The sequence below is a fragment of the Sapajus apella genome, unplaced genomic scaffold (assembly GCF_009761245.1).
Source record: "Sapajus apella isolate SASKATOON/1434 unplaced genomic scaffold, GSC_monkey_1.0 scaffold94, whole genome shotgun sequence".
NCBI lineage: Eukaryota > Metazoa > Chordata > Mammalia > Primates > Cebidae > Sapajus > Sapajus apella.
The window spans coordinates 3,022,858-3,037,057 of NW_022437034.1; the positions used below are offsets into that span (position 1 = coordinate 3,022,858).

The 14,200-nt window shown below is 53.2% G+C and overlaps 1 protein-coding gene across 6 annotated transcripts in view; it reads left to right on the forward strand.

Annotated features, from left to right (window-relative positions):
- The window catches only part of CDH23 (cadherin related 23), a 418,948-nt gene that overhangs the window by 376,808 nt on the left and 27,940 nt on the right, over positions 1–14,200 (forward strand). For all 6 annotated transcript variants that reach the window (XM_032256272.1, XM_032256266.1, XM_032256267.1 and 3 more), the window contains 6 exons: positions 3,832–4,053; positions 4,341–4,460; positions 5,421–5,601; positions 10,652–10,785; positions 11,249–11,458; positions 12,305–12,412. In XM_032256272.1, coding sequence (XP_032112163.1) covers positions 3,832–4,053; positions 4,341–4,460; positions 5,421–5,601; positions 10,652–10,785; positions 11,249–11,458; positions 12,305–12,412 — 975 coding nt within the window. The remainder of the gene's footprint in view (positions 1–3,831; positions 4,054–4,340; positions 4,461–5,420; positions 5,602–10,651; positions 10,786–11,248; positions 11,459–12,304; positions 12,413–14,200) is intronic.

Below are 14,200 nucleotides of genomic sequence, written 5' to 3' on the forward strand. Positions count from 1 at the left end.
ACACAAAATAGGTGCAGGACTACACACCAGGATCACTGCTCCAGGACACACACAGGTATGCAGGCAACACCTGTTGGGATGCCCCACAGCGTATCCTGCAAGTTCCTGTCCTGAAGAGGCCTCAGCTGTCCACCTGGCTGTGCACGGGCCCTCCCGTCTAGTGCCTGGATATCTGCAGGTTACTCTGATGCACCCTCACGTCTAATGCCTCTGCTCTTGCACCCGCACCCAGCACTGCTGGCACCACTGGGAAGTCTCTCCTCCCCAAATTCTTCCCATCCCTCAGGGCTCAGCTCAGGTCCTCCCACTGCACAAAATGTCCTGACCCTTCCTTTTCCCCCACAAATCCTTAGTGTCCACACCCCCTTTGGCTACCACCTCCAGCCTGAGTTAATCAACTAGTGGGTTTTTCTTCTGGCTTTTCTGCCCTCCAAGCCTCTCCCTGATGTTTCTGAGTCCCTAGCACAAAGCTGGGCATGGAGAAGGTGTTTATTGTCCTTTATCTGAATGGACAAACCAATGAATGAGTGTGATGGAGGAGTGGAGGTGATCGTGGCCAGGACCAGGGATTGCAGGAGTGGGAGAGCACAGCCGTTTTACTCAGTTTACCCCAGTCTAGCTGAAACTTCCTGTGGTTTTTCTGGCCCTTTAGGGGTCTTGGGTTCATAGGTGACTCCTAGGCCGAGGAGCAGAGGACAGCCAGAGTCAGACTGGGTCAGGAACTGAATGGGAAGGCTGAATGGGAGCCAGGCATTCTGGGGCCCTGTGGGTGGCCTGATCCAAGTCATAGGCTCTCTGGCGGCCCTTAGCCCTGGCTCTCAGGGCAGGGAAGGCTACAACAGAGGACGGCTGGTGAATCATGTTATTACTAAGTGACCTTGTGCAGGCCCAGCCCTCCTGGAGCCAGGGAACTCCCCCAGGATGGGAGCCCCAGATGCTGCCAGGACAACCCTGGTCCTTGGGCATGCCCCTGGCCTTGTGACCCCACCTCGGGAAGCAGCCCAGGGCCCTTCCTGCTGGCACAGTGTGAGCTCTCTTCCACCAGGGGAGCCACAAAGCCAACTGAGATAAAGTGGACACTGGGCCCTTCTCACCCTGACATCCTCTAGCAAAAGTGAGGTGAGGTCCTTTAAGAGTGAGACCCTAGAGCACCACCCCATCTCAACCCTTCCTGGACTGGCCTTGCCCAGGCCACCATTGAAACCAGACTCCCTCTGCCCCAGGGCCTAGCAGCCGAGGAGAGCCTAGAATTAGAGAGAGGGAAGCAACTGCCCTGCCAACCTCTTCCCCCAGGGGGCTAGTTCCCTCCCCCTTTCCACCTCCTTTCTCCCCACCATTCTGCTGTCTACTGAGCCCCCTGGGGTTGCATCAGGGAGAGACACAGGCATTGCCCAAGGGCCATGATCCAGAAACCTCAACCACTGTTTCCTCAACACCAGGCAAGACAGGAAGGGCTCAGCTGAGAGGGCCTGTGGAGCACAGACTTTCTCCTCCTTCCAGAGACCAGAGAAATTCAAACCCACCTTCCCTCACCAAGCCCAGACCTGGTCTCAGAGCAGGAGAGCTCTAAGGCACAATTCTGTTCAACCCCTCCACTCCCAGCCCCTGCAGCCTGCACAATGGTTGGACCCACTTCCAGTGGGTCTTGAGGGTGAGTTTGGGAAAGCGAGAAATGTCAGCACTCCCTCCCCAACAGGGAGGCTGAAATTCAGCCCCTTTCCTGCAAGGTGGCCCTCTTGTACTCTTGCCAGCAGGTAAGGAGGCTCAGGAGGACTAAAGGCTGAGCCCCTCACCATTCGTGAGTACTCACAGCTGCCCCCAGGCCCTGCAGAGCCACAGATGGGCATGGTGGCCTTCCTTGACAGTCATCTTTATTTGAATATTTGGGGCCTCCACTGCTATTTTTTAATGAAAACAAGCACAAACACACAATGGAGAAAGATGCAAAATCCACATGAGCTTTCAAAGAGAACATGAGAGATTGCAAACATATTTCATTCTGGAGGCAAACCATTTAGGGCAGTCCTCAGAATGTGCAAGTTCCGCCTCCATTCTAGTGGAAAAGTTTGAGAAATGCTAAATAATGCATTTTCCTCCTTGTGAGCATGTTATTTTAAGATTCATTGAGACCCTGCAACCCAAAGGAATGCCTCCCTAATGGTGGGCTTCAGTCCACTTAGCTGATGACAGCAGACCAGAAGCTCACAACATCTGAGCTAGAAACAAATTTAGAAATCAAGCCAGGTCCTTTATTAACAGACAGAAAAGGTCCAGAGAGAGGATGTGACCTGCCCAAGGTCACACAGCGCCTTTTCAAGGTTGCCATCCCTACCTGCTTTGGAAACCATTTCAGCAAACGCCCAATGCCTGCCACCCCCAAGATCCAGAGCTGCGTCTCAGAGGAATCATTGCCTCCCCAGGGGCAGGGACAGCCTTCTTGGGTCCAGATCCCCTGCCCATCTGCCCATCCTTCCGTTGGTAGCTCCAGAGCTAGCCAGTCCTAAGGAAAAAATTATATGCGAATTGCCTACATTGAGTTGTTTTTACCGCCTGCTTTCTATTCTCTGGCCTGGCAATGGCCTAGTCACATTCTCTCTACCCAGACGTCTTTGCAGTGATTATCACCTTATTTTATATTAGTCACTCATTATGGTTTGTATTATTTAGGGTCCTGGCAGGAAACAGATAGCACACTCAGAAACGGTTCAACTGAAGATAGTTTAATACAGGGACTGTTTAGGAGGGCTGATGAAGCACCCAGAGACTAGCATCCAACCACAGGAAGCCACTACCACTCACGTGTCCAAAGGGAAAAAAGAGGAAGCAATGTTCTGGAGCCCAGTGAAAGCTAGTGCTACGAAAGGGGGACCCCCGCCGCGAAGCAGGAGAAACACAGCCATGGGCAGAACCACAGTGAGGAATGGAGGGAGTGTGGAAGAAACACCCCTGCCTCTTTCTCCTCCCTGCTTTCATCTTCTGCCAGGGCCTCCCACTGGCCAAGCCCTTCAGGAAGCTGGATAGCAAGGGAGCCCAGGTAAGGCAGTCAGTCCACAGGGAACATCTTCGATGGAGAAAGGCAGGGAAAGGGAGCGAGAACCATTTCTAGTTGGTTCTTGAGCACTGATTGCTGAGTTCTGATTGGCTGAATATTACTTGTGGTTCAGATGACCCCAAGCATTGGCAGAGATGGCCGATCACAGGAGAGCATGTTGTAGAAGCTGTTCTTGCAATGAAGTTATGTTCTGTGAGTCTTATTATCCACAGGTCAGCAAATTCTGCCCACAAAATTGCCACAAACCCAATGTCCTCCTTTTGAAAATGCTGAAGATACGTATTTATTTCACTTACATGAACAATAGATGAAGCTTAAATATGGCATTGGGCCAAATGCCTCACATTCTTGCCTCTTATAGTCTAACGGGACACCTAGGCTCAATAAGACGCTGGCCCTGGTAAAGCTCTGGGCTGGGGTGACTACCAGAGTCATCCCATATGCCAGTCTTAATCACTAGACCACTGTGCTAACAAGGATCCCAAGTTTGCATCTTGCCTCAGCAGTTCTGTGATTGATTAGTGATGTCTGCTGTGAACACAGATGTAGGAGTGGTGGTGCAAGTGCCGTCTTGGACAGAGCAGTTACCTTGCTTGGCTTCTGGTGCAGCTTTTGAGCTTTCTTCCTCTAACAGCCTGTGACCTCCCCACTGCTTTCTTCTCCCTTGGCCTTCCTGTGTGAGTCACATGGAGTGAGTTCAGCCCAAGAGAGCAACCATCTGGATCCACCCCAATCCTTCTGGCCACCTAACCAAGGACCTGACCCACTCTTTTCCACAGGCCACCACACACGTGTACGTGACCATTGTGGATGAGAATGATAACGCGCCTGTGTTCCAGCAGCCCCACTATGAGGTGCTGCTGGATGAGGGCCCAGACACGCTCAACACCAGCCTCATCACCATCCAGGCACTGGACCTGGATGAGGGGCCCAATGGCACAGTCACCTATGCCATCGTCGCAGGCAACATCATCAACACCTTCCACGTCGACAGATACACGGTCAGCAGCTGATGGCAGGATCAGGACAAGGGACGAAGCCTCTCCAGGGATGGACGAGGAGCTCAGTGACACTGTGGGGGGAATAGAGCAAAGATGCAGTATAGGGGAAACAATGGGGGCATTCAGTGTGGGAGGATGAAAAGTTTGGTGGAGTGGATCCTGGGCTAAGGGGTAGCAGGGGTTCCCCATCATGGCTCCAAGGTCAGGGCCTACTTCCCAGATTGGTCAGAGGGTGCCCCAGACCCACCACCCCTAGATCCATCCTTGTCCCTTCCATGTGTCCCTAGGGTGTCATCAGTGCCACCAAGGAGCTGGACTACGAGATCAGCCATGGCCGCTACACCCTGATCGTCACTGCCACAGACCAGTGCCCCATCTTATCCCGCCGCCTCACCTCTACCACCACGGTGGGTGCATGGGACACAGCCCCAATTTGGGCTTGGAGGTGGGGGAAGGATAGGACCCAGAAAGCTCCAATGGGGGAAGGGGTTAGGGGAAGACTGTCTAAGGGAAATACCTAAATCCAAGACCCCTGTCCTAATCTCAGCAACTCACTGAAACTTGCTGTGTGATATTAAGAAGGTCTGAACTTCTCTGTGTGGCTGTATCTGTCAGACAGATTCTGGCAACACCTGCCCTCCTCTCCTTCACAGGAAAAGCATGAACTCTAGGTTTCAAGTCTCTGCCCTTCCACTTTCTAGCTGTGTGACCCTGGGCAAGTCAGTTAACCTTCCTAAGCTTCCATCTCCTCATCTGTGAAAGGAGGACAACACCAACTATGTTTTAAGGAGTGGGAGGAGCAAATGAGACCACGTCAGACAACCACAGTGCAGCAACAAATAGAAGTTTATAGCAGTACTATATTATTATTTTTGAGACAGGTTTTTACTCTATCATCCAGGTTGGAGTGCAGTGGCTTGATCACAGCTCACTGTAGACTCGACCTCCTGGACTCAAGAGCAATCCTCCCACCTCAGCCTCCAAAGTAGCTGGGACTATAGGCATGCACCACCACACCCAGCTAATGTATTACTATTTTATTTTTTGTAGAGGTAGTGTCTTGCTATATTGGCCACGCTGGCTCTGCCTCAGTCTCCCAAAGTGCTGAGATTACAGATGTGAACCACCATGTGTGGTCAATAGCATTATTATTAATATGATTATTATGTCCGTGAAAGGCTTTGACAGTGATAATAACTCACCGACATGCATAGCTTAAAAGGCCCGCCCATATCCGACATCCCATATGATTCCTCCGTGGGCCCCATGAGGCAGGATTATCAGATCTATTTCACAGAGAAAGGAACTGAGGCCCAGTGAGTGATAGGCCCAGCACAAAGCTGGCTATGCTTTTCCCACCGTCTCAGGTGCTTGTGAATGTGAATGACATCAACGACAATGTGCCTACCTTCCCCTGGGACTATGAGGGACCATTTGAAGTCACCGAGGGCCAGCCAGGGCCCAGAGTGTGGACCTTCCTGGCCCATGACCGAGACTCAGGCCCCAACGGGCAGGTGGAGTACAGCATCGTGGACGGAGACCCTCTGGGTAAGTGGGGCTTGCAGCGGTCATACCACCTACAGGGCCTCACCTGCCCACCAACTTGGGGCAAGATAAGAAGGGAAGTCTCAAGGCATTTGGCCCCACCATTATGTGATTCTGTCCTCTCTGGACCTCAGTTTCCCCATTCATGACAATCATGGTAATAATCTTCTCCCACCCTTTCTTCCCAGAGATGTGATGAGAACACTGTGAAATCTGGGAACAAGAGCTGGTAGACTTGGAGGGACACAGACCTCTTTAAGAACATGATTAAAAAATGTCCTGTGTCATGCCCAGAGGAAGGGCCCCAGAGCAGACAGAGGAAGTACATCCTTACAGTGCGTGCAGAGCACAGTCCCCGCCCTCAGGACCCCAAACCCACACACCAGTGGAGCGCCCGGCTTGCTCTACGCATCTCATGGTCACCCATTAACCGCCCTCTGCTGGGGTGAAGAGCAGAGCTTGCCCTGGCCTTGAGGGCAACTTTTCAAGTCCATTTTCACTCATTCCTATAGAGGAGACCCCAGACCCAAGGCCAGCTAGGGTCAGGCAAGGAGCCTGTGTGGGAGGCGGCGTCGGAAAGAATCAGGAGCAGTGGGGACTGTGCAACCTCAGCTCGGCTCCTGCCAGTGGTAGCTATGTCCAGATGCAGGCCTGGGAGTGCCTGGACCCATTTTGAACAGAAAAGCAGAAATCCAAATCCTGTGAAACATCCCAATTTTCTAATTGACCATGCAGTTCGTATTTCTTGAGTCCCTCCAGTGTGCAGGCCATTTTCCAAGAGCTGGGGATACCAAACAGTTGTGAATCCCTGTGCTAAAGAACATACGTTCCAGTTGGAAGACACGGGAATGACCCAACTGACTAAGTAGATTACTTAGTATACTAGGAGGTGCTAAGGGCTATGGAGAAAAATAAAACCAAGCCAGACCAATGGGGAGTGCCAGGGTGAAGGCAGCGATTGTAGGTTGGCAAAAACCTGAAGGAGGGCAGAGGTAGGTCAAGTGGCATCTGGGGAAAAGCATTCCAGGCAGAGGAAGCAGCAAGTGCAGAGGCCCTGAGGTCGGAGCGTGCTTGGGGTGTTCACAGAGAAGCAGAAAGCCCTGTGGCTGGGGAGAAGTTGAGCAAAGGGAAGAGCAGGAAGAAATGAGACCAGAGAGGTCATGGGGCCAGATGTTGCCAGGCCTTTGAGGGCCAGGTTGAGGGTGTGGCTTTCGCTCTGAGGTGGGAACCCTAAGAAGGCTTTGAGCAGAGGAGAGACATTGTGCCCAGCACGATGCAGACCTCCGTGCCATGGCCTTTAAGTCACAAGCAGCACTTCCCGGGTTAAATCCACACGTGATTGGGGTCAGCTTTGGGAATTTGGGACCTTGTGGAGGAGTCCCAGCAGACTAAGAGGCAGACCCCCAAAGGAGTGGGAGAGGCCTAGGAGTTTCCTCAGGCTGACCTGGGTGGGAGGCTTCCTCCCCCGAGGAAGGGGGAGGAGTAGACATTTATAGCCCAAAGATAGCGGTGGGGTCCCTGAGCGCCACCCTCATCTTGACGTAGGTTTCAGCAGGAGCACACTGGTTCCTATGCTCAGAACAGACTGTAGGGGTGAAGAATGGGAACAGGGAGCCAGGTGGGAGCCTGTTCCTAGCAATGGGGTAGCCAGGACAGGGTGGTGGCATCACAGGTGGAAAGAGGTGATCAGCTCTGGTGTTATTCAGGGTCGGTTTAAGATGTTGGGCAGGGGTTATGTATACAAGCCAGGAGTTCAGGAGAGAGATCTGGGCTGGAGACAGGTATTTGGGAGGAGCTGTCAGCATAGAGGTATTTAAAGGCAGGAGAGGAAGTAGAGCGGTAGGAAGATTCTACAGTGAACCCAGGGCTCACTTGCAATTAACAGGCTGGAGGGAAAAAAAAAGAAAACCACAACCTATTTTTGAAGGGCCCAAATTAGAGCTCCTGCTCTCCAGAGCTTGTAGTGGGTCACTCTGTTCGGACGTGCCACCCTCTTGTGTCCCAAAGTCTCCTCTCTGGCCAAGCACTTGGCCTTCCCCTTTAGAAACCAGCAGAGCAAGGGCCTTTTTCTTCTGCTGTTTTCACAAACACAGAGGTTTTATAATTTTATGGGAGTCCCTGGAGTCCAGGAGGATGCGGCACCTGGCAAAGAGGCAGGTGCTGGGCAGGCAGCTGAACCCCCTCCCCATGAAGGGTCCACTCTGCACCCCAGCCTCAAGGCACAGAGCGCATACCTGTGCCCAGAACGATGCAGACCTCCGTGCCATAGCCTTTAAGCCACAAGCAACACTCCAGGTTAAATCCACACGTGATTGGGGTCAGCCTTGGGAATTTGCGACCTTGTGGGGCAGTCCTGGCAGACTAAGAGGCAGACCCCCAAAGGAGTGAGTGAGGCCTAGGAGTTTCCTAAGGCTGACCTGGGTGGGAGGCTTCTTCCCCCAAGGAAGGAAGAGGAGACATTTAGAGCCCAAAGATAACGCTGGGGTCACTGAGCACCACTACCATCTCAGAAATGATCAACGAAGGCCCAGAGAGGTGAGGAGGCCTGGTGGTGCTGCCGACATGGGTCACGACATCCATTTCCCGCCTCTCCCCCCACCTCGGGGTTCATGTTGGTCACTGAAAAGTTGACAGATGCTGCAGTCAGCACAGCTGTCTGGGGAGAGCTGGTTTCACAGCCCCCCACTGCATGGAGGAACGTGCCCGGGACACCAGCGTAAAGGTCGCCTTCCCAACACTGCAGTCTGAGCCAGGAGGGCCTCCTTTCTATAGGGAGACAGATGACAGATGCCTGGGCACTCGCCAGCCCCACTGAGCCCTGAAGAGGAGCTCTATGCTCAAAGAAGAGTTGAGCGACAGGCCACTTACATTTGAGCCTCTCCCGTCAGCCCCAGCCTTGGCAGCTGCCCTTTCTGGTCACACCCACTCCTTGGATCCCTTTCCCACACCCTCATCCTCCCTGAAAGCTCCCTATTCCTTCAGAGGCCTGCCTGTACTCTCTTTCAGAATCAGCACACACAAGGTGGCCCACGCTTTGTCCAGTACCAGTACACCCCACGGTGGCATCTCTCCATTAGCCCATTTTTCCGATGAGAACATCAAGGCAAGGCTCAGTAACATGCCCAAGGGCACACAGGAATGAAGTCCAGATGAAGACCTAGATATGACTGGATCGAAAGCCTATGCTTTCAACCTCCCATCTCTAGAAATTGTGGAGGGATGGGGAGGTCTGGCCCCAGAGCAAGCTGCCAAGGAGGAGAATTCGCACAGGGGAACTAGGTCGGCCCAGGCCCTGGCCCCTCGGGCCTGCCCTCCTGAGCCTTCAAGGGAGTGGTGATGGTGTCTCCTTCTGGCTTTGAAGGGAAGAGCAGGAGGGCCTCTACCAACACATGGCCAGGGCTTGAGACAGGGCTGGGAAACCCTGGAAAGGGAATCCCCAGTTCTTTGGAGACCTTGGAGTGCCAGGCTCAGGAAATCCTGCTTCATACAGCTTCCGCCCCCCCAAGGCAGGATGAAGCTTACGGGACTGGGAAGAGCCTGGGAGCGGAAGGGTTGGTGGGAAATCACAGCTGCAGGTGGGACTGGGAGGGGCTGAATTTGTAAATCAGAGGGTTAGGAGTTGGGGACAGGAAATTGTGAGTTAGGATGTGATGAGGCAGGAAGAGAAAACCGTGGGGGAGCCTGGGCCCCTGTCCTTGCTGTGCCCTGTGTGCTGAGTGCCTTGTGCTGTGTGTCCCGAAGCAAGTCAGTGCCCCACTCTGGGCCCCTTCCCCCAAGTGTCCAAAGGGAAAGTGAAGGAAGTAACTAACTTTCTCCCCATTCCATTTCCTGACGGACTGCAGAGGGGTGGCCCCTCTTCTTCAGGCTCTCCCAGCTCCCTTGCTCACGTCCCCCTAACTTTCTTTTTTTTTTTTTCGTTTTTAAAATTTATTTATTATACTTTAAGTTCTTGGGTACATGTGCAGATCGTGCAGGTTTGTTACATAGGTATACACATGCTATGGTGATGGTTTGCTGCATCCCCTAACTTTCTTCTTGCCAGAACCACAGCCCCCACCATTCTTGCCTCTCCAGCTGGGTTCACACTTGCCCACCGGTTTCCTTCCCACTGCCTCCTGCTTCCACCCACCCTGGTTGGCTCTGGAAAGAACACAAGTCCTGTGGGAGGCAAGGGGTTAAGTAAGACCCAGAGCCCTGGGTTTGAAGCCTGGTCTGTCATTCACTTGCTGTGGGCATGCAGACAGGTCGTAACCCTTCCCTGGGCCCCCAGTTCATTTTCCAAAGGACATAAGGGACTGGACAGCCTCTGGGATGCCTTCCAGGTCAGTGTCTAAGAATCCGAGGTTCTTGCTCTAGACTCTCAGACATCAGGCACCGCAGCCCGGCCAAGAAAAGGACTCGGGCCGCAGGACCAGTGAGGCTCTTCAGAAACGTCAGAGAAAGGAAATCAGGGTCACCACAGTCGTAGGGAACCCACTCTGCACTCCAACCGTGGCTCAATATGGGGACGGAGTGGAAGGCATTGGGAGCTTCCCCGCCCCTCGTCCATCCCCTTCTGCCTGTCTGGTGCCTACACGTTCACCATTAGTAAAGTATTGCATTGTGGTCGGCTCAGCCCTTCCCAGTATCCTTTTTCACAAACCATTGGATCTGGAACAGATCACACATTGCAAAGCGCCTGATGTCTTCATTGATCATGATTGCTTAGAAAGGGGGTGCTAGTGTAGCAAGGAGCCCCCACTTTTTCAACATAACCATCTTACCTAGGCCTGCCAGTGGCCCAGGGAAGGAGGCTGATTGGTTTGGCACATGGGGGTATGAGTGGCCCGTGTGCACCTGCACCCCTGGTGGTGATCTGTTACCACCAACCTGCACATCCCAGCCCTTGCAGGTCCCATGAGGATCTGAAGCTGGGGTCACCAGAGGACCCAGGCCCCAGCTGTGTCCCAACCCTGGCGAGTGAGGCTTGCTAGAGGAAGCCAGAGGCATCCTGGGCTCTCCGCAGCTCCTGCAAGTGCCCGACTAACTCGAACCTCTCCTGGGTGGCACCCAGGGGAGTTTGTGATCTCTCCCGTGGAGGGGGTGCTGCGGGTCCGGAAGGATGTGGAGCTGGACCGGGAGACCATCGCCTTCTACAACCTGACCATCTGTGCCCGCGACCGGGGGGTGCCGCCACTCAGCTCCACAGTAAGTCTGGGGGCCCCACCTACTGGCTTCATTTCGCTGCCCCTGTACTTGCCACAGAGATTCCTGTAAATATTGTTACCCTTGTGCCCAGAGAGGCCACAGGCTGCCCTGGAGCCAGACCAGGCCTGCCCCCAGGGCCCTTAACAGACCTCTCACCCACCCAGCACCTCTCTGGGGAGGCTACCCTTCAGCCCCACCTCTACACCCAACTCCTGCCCATCACTTCCTTCTCCACCACTGCCCCTCCTCTGCCTTTGCTTTTCCTGCTTCCCTCAGCCTCCTTTTCATCCTCTTGCCTTTTTTATGTTCTTTTTCATCTTTCTTCCTCTTCCCATTTCTCTTTCTTCTCCATGACCAACTGTGCCCTCCCTCCCTCAACGCTGCCCTTGGGTAACTCCTCCTTGGTTTCATGCACCATCCCTCACTCTTCCTCCCCTCCCTCCCCTTCCTGTGACCGGCCCAGATGCTGGTGGGGATCCGGGTGCTGGATATCAATGACAACGACCCTGTGCTGCTGAACCTGCCCATGAACATCACCATCAGTGAGAACAGCCCCATCTCCAGCTTTGTCGCCCACGTCCTGGCCAGTGACGCTGACAGCGGCTGCAACGCACGCCTCACCTTCAACATTACTGCGGGCAACCGTGAACGGGCCTTCTTCATCAATGCCACGGTAGGGCCGAGACTGACCCCAGGGAGCTTCCTAGAGTTTTCAGTGGAAAAGAGGACCTTGCCCTAGAGGCTTTTCTGCTGCCACCATCTGGGTTCCACCTGGCTCCTGTTCCTCCACTGGGATGAGAACATCTCTGTGGGAAGCATGGAATCTTGGATTCCCCAGTGAGCCATCTCTGGAGTCCACCTAGAGCCAGCCCTGGGGCTTGTCATGTGCAGAGATGGGGTCAGAACCTGTGGGACCACGTGGTTTAACCAAGATGCACCAAAGTTCTCACTCAGTCTCTTGAGGTGTCTGTAGATGGCCAGCAACACCATGGAGTCCTCAGAGGGCCATCCCTTAGAAGCAGCAAGGTCTCGGCCGGGCACGGTGGCTCACGCCTATAATCACAGCACTTTGGGAGGCCGAGGCAGATGGATCACTTGAGGTCAGGAGTTCGAGACCACCCTAGCCAACATGATGAAACCCCGTCTCTACTAAAAATACAAAAATTAGACGGGCGTGGTGGTGGGTGCCTGTAATCCCAGCTACTTGAGATGCTGAGGCAGGAGAATCACTTGAACCCAGGAGGCAGACGCTGCAGTGAGCCAAGATCTTGCCACTGCACTCTAGCCTGGGTGACAAGAGCAAGATTTCAGCTAAAAAAAAAAAAAAAAAAAAAAAGCAGCAGGGGCTGGGCATCAGTGGGTCACTCACCCTGGAGAGACCCTGCTGGCTCACATTTTTGGCCTTCTAGACCATCTCTTAGGCAATTTAGGGAGGCCAGACAGAGCAGTTGGCATCTGTGGGGCAAAGTAGAAAGCAGGGAGCAGGTCTCCATGTAGCTCACCACCGTCCACATCCCAGACAGGGATCGTCACTGTGAACCGGCCCCTGGACCGCGAGCGGATCCCAGAGTACAAGCTGACCGTTTCTGTGAAGGACAACCCGGAGAACCCACGCATAGCCAGGAGGGTGAGAGCGGAGGGCACTGTGGGTAGCAGGGCTGGGAGCTGGAGGTACCTGGAGAAAGAATACATCACCCCTCCTGCAGGCGGCATAGCCAGGCTTAGCACAGGCTTTGGAGTGAGCACGTGCTGGGTTCAAATCCCAGTTCTCCCCTTCAGTAGGTGCATGACTTTGGCCAGTTAACTTCTCTTGGCCTCCATTTCTCTTCTGCAAAATGAAGATCACACCTACCCCAAAGCTGTGGAAAGGAAGAAGGAGCCAATATACATGAAAGCCTCAGTATGGTACCTGGCACATGACACTCAATGAACATCACCTCTCATTGTTTTCTCCCCAAACCACTGATACCAGGACATATGCTGCATGTGTGCATGGGGTATATGGGCCTGCATGCACTCACAAGCATGCTCTGAGGTCCTGGAAGGCCTGCATTTTCCAGGTGGCTATCCCCTGAAAAGCCAAAGAAATGAGCTATTTACTAAAGGGAGAATATTGCAAAGCAAACAGTCCCTTTAGGTTGGGGGTCAGCTCTGTCCTTCCAGCCCATGAGACTGCAGTAAACCCCTAGCCAGGACCCTTCAGACCCAGTTCATCTCAGCTCTGCTCCTGACTAGCTGTGTGGCACAGCCAAGGCACTGCTCTTTCTGGACCTCAGTTTCCCTATCTGTCTAGCCAGAGGAGTTGTCAGGCTGGAGAAAGTCATAGCTACATGCCCCTTCCACTCCCATGTGGTGCTCCTCTGCTTCCTACTCCCTTCTTTTCTTTTCTTTTCTTTTCTTTTTTTTTAGATGGAGTCTCGCTCTGTTGCCCAGGCTGGAGTGCAGTGGTGCAATCCCAATCTCGGCTTACTGCAACCTCTGTCTCCTGGGTTCAAGCGATTCTTGTGCCTCAGCCTCCCAAGTAGCTACAGGCACCCACCACCACACCTGGCTCATTTTTGTATTTTTAGTAGAGATGGGATTTCACCATGTTGGCCAGGCTGTTCTCAAACTCCTGACCTCAAGCAATCCATCCGCCTCAGCCTTTCAAAGTGCTGGGATTACAGTTGTGAGCCACCACACCCAGCTTCTACTCCCTTCTTTTTGCCCCCACTTTTTCTCTTTCCTGCTCTCATTTTCCCTCTCCTTTACCTGGGCGTCAGGAGGTCCCTGAGTAAGAGCAGCATTGAGTGGCGGGTCTCTGCCGCTGACTCACCACTTGGCTCTGAGTGGCCACTCCCCATCTCTGCACCTTAGTTCACTTGTCTCTGAGGGGATGACAGCGCACAGGCTGCTGGAGGTTCTGAGGGTTGGCAGGTGTGAAGGGAGGCACTGGCAGAGTTTGGATGAACTCTTCCAACCAGGGCAACAGGAAGGCCGTGAGGATCTGAGAAGCAGGACTCATCTGCCTGCCTGAAGTAAGGTGGAACAGGATTAAATCCCATTCACGACACCTCCATGAAGGAGTTAAAAATCCATATTTGCCAGACTGGAAAACTGAGACCCAGACAGGGGGAACGACATGCCCAAGGTCGCCCAGAATTGGGCCTCAACCCAGGTCTTTGAACCCTGGTGTGGGCTTTTTTTTAGATTAAAAAAATTTTGTATAGATTTAGGGGATTCAAGTACAGGTTTCTTACACGTCTGTATTGTGTAGTGGTGAAGACCGGGGCCATCGAGTGTACCCAAAATTATCTATTTGGTTCAGTGTTCACTCAGCAGTGAACATTGTACCCAATAAGTAATTTTTCTTTTTTTCTTTCTTTTTTTTTTTTTATTGAGATGGAATTTCACCCTTGTTGCCCAGACTGGCGTG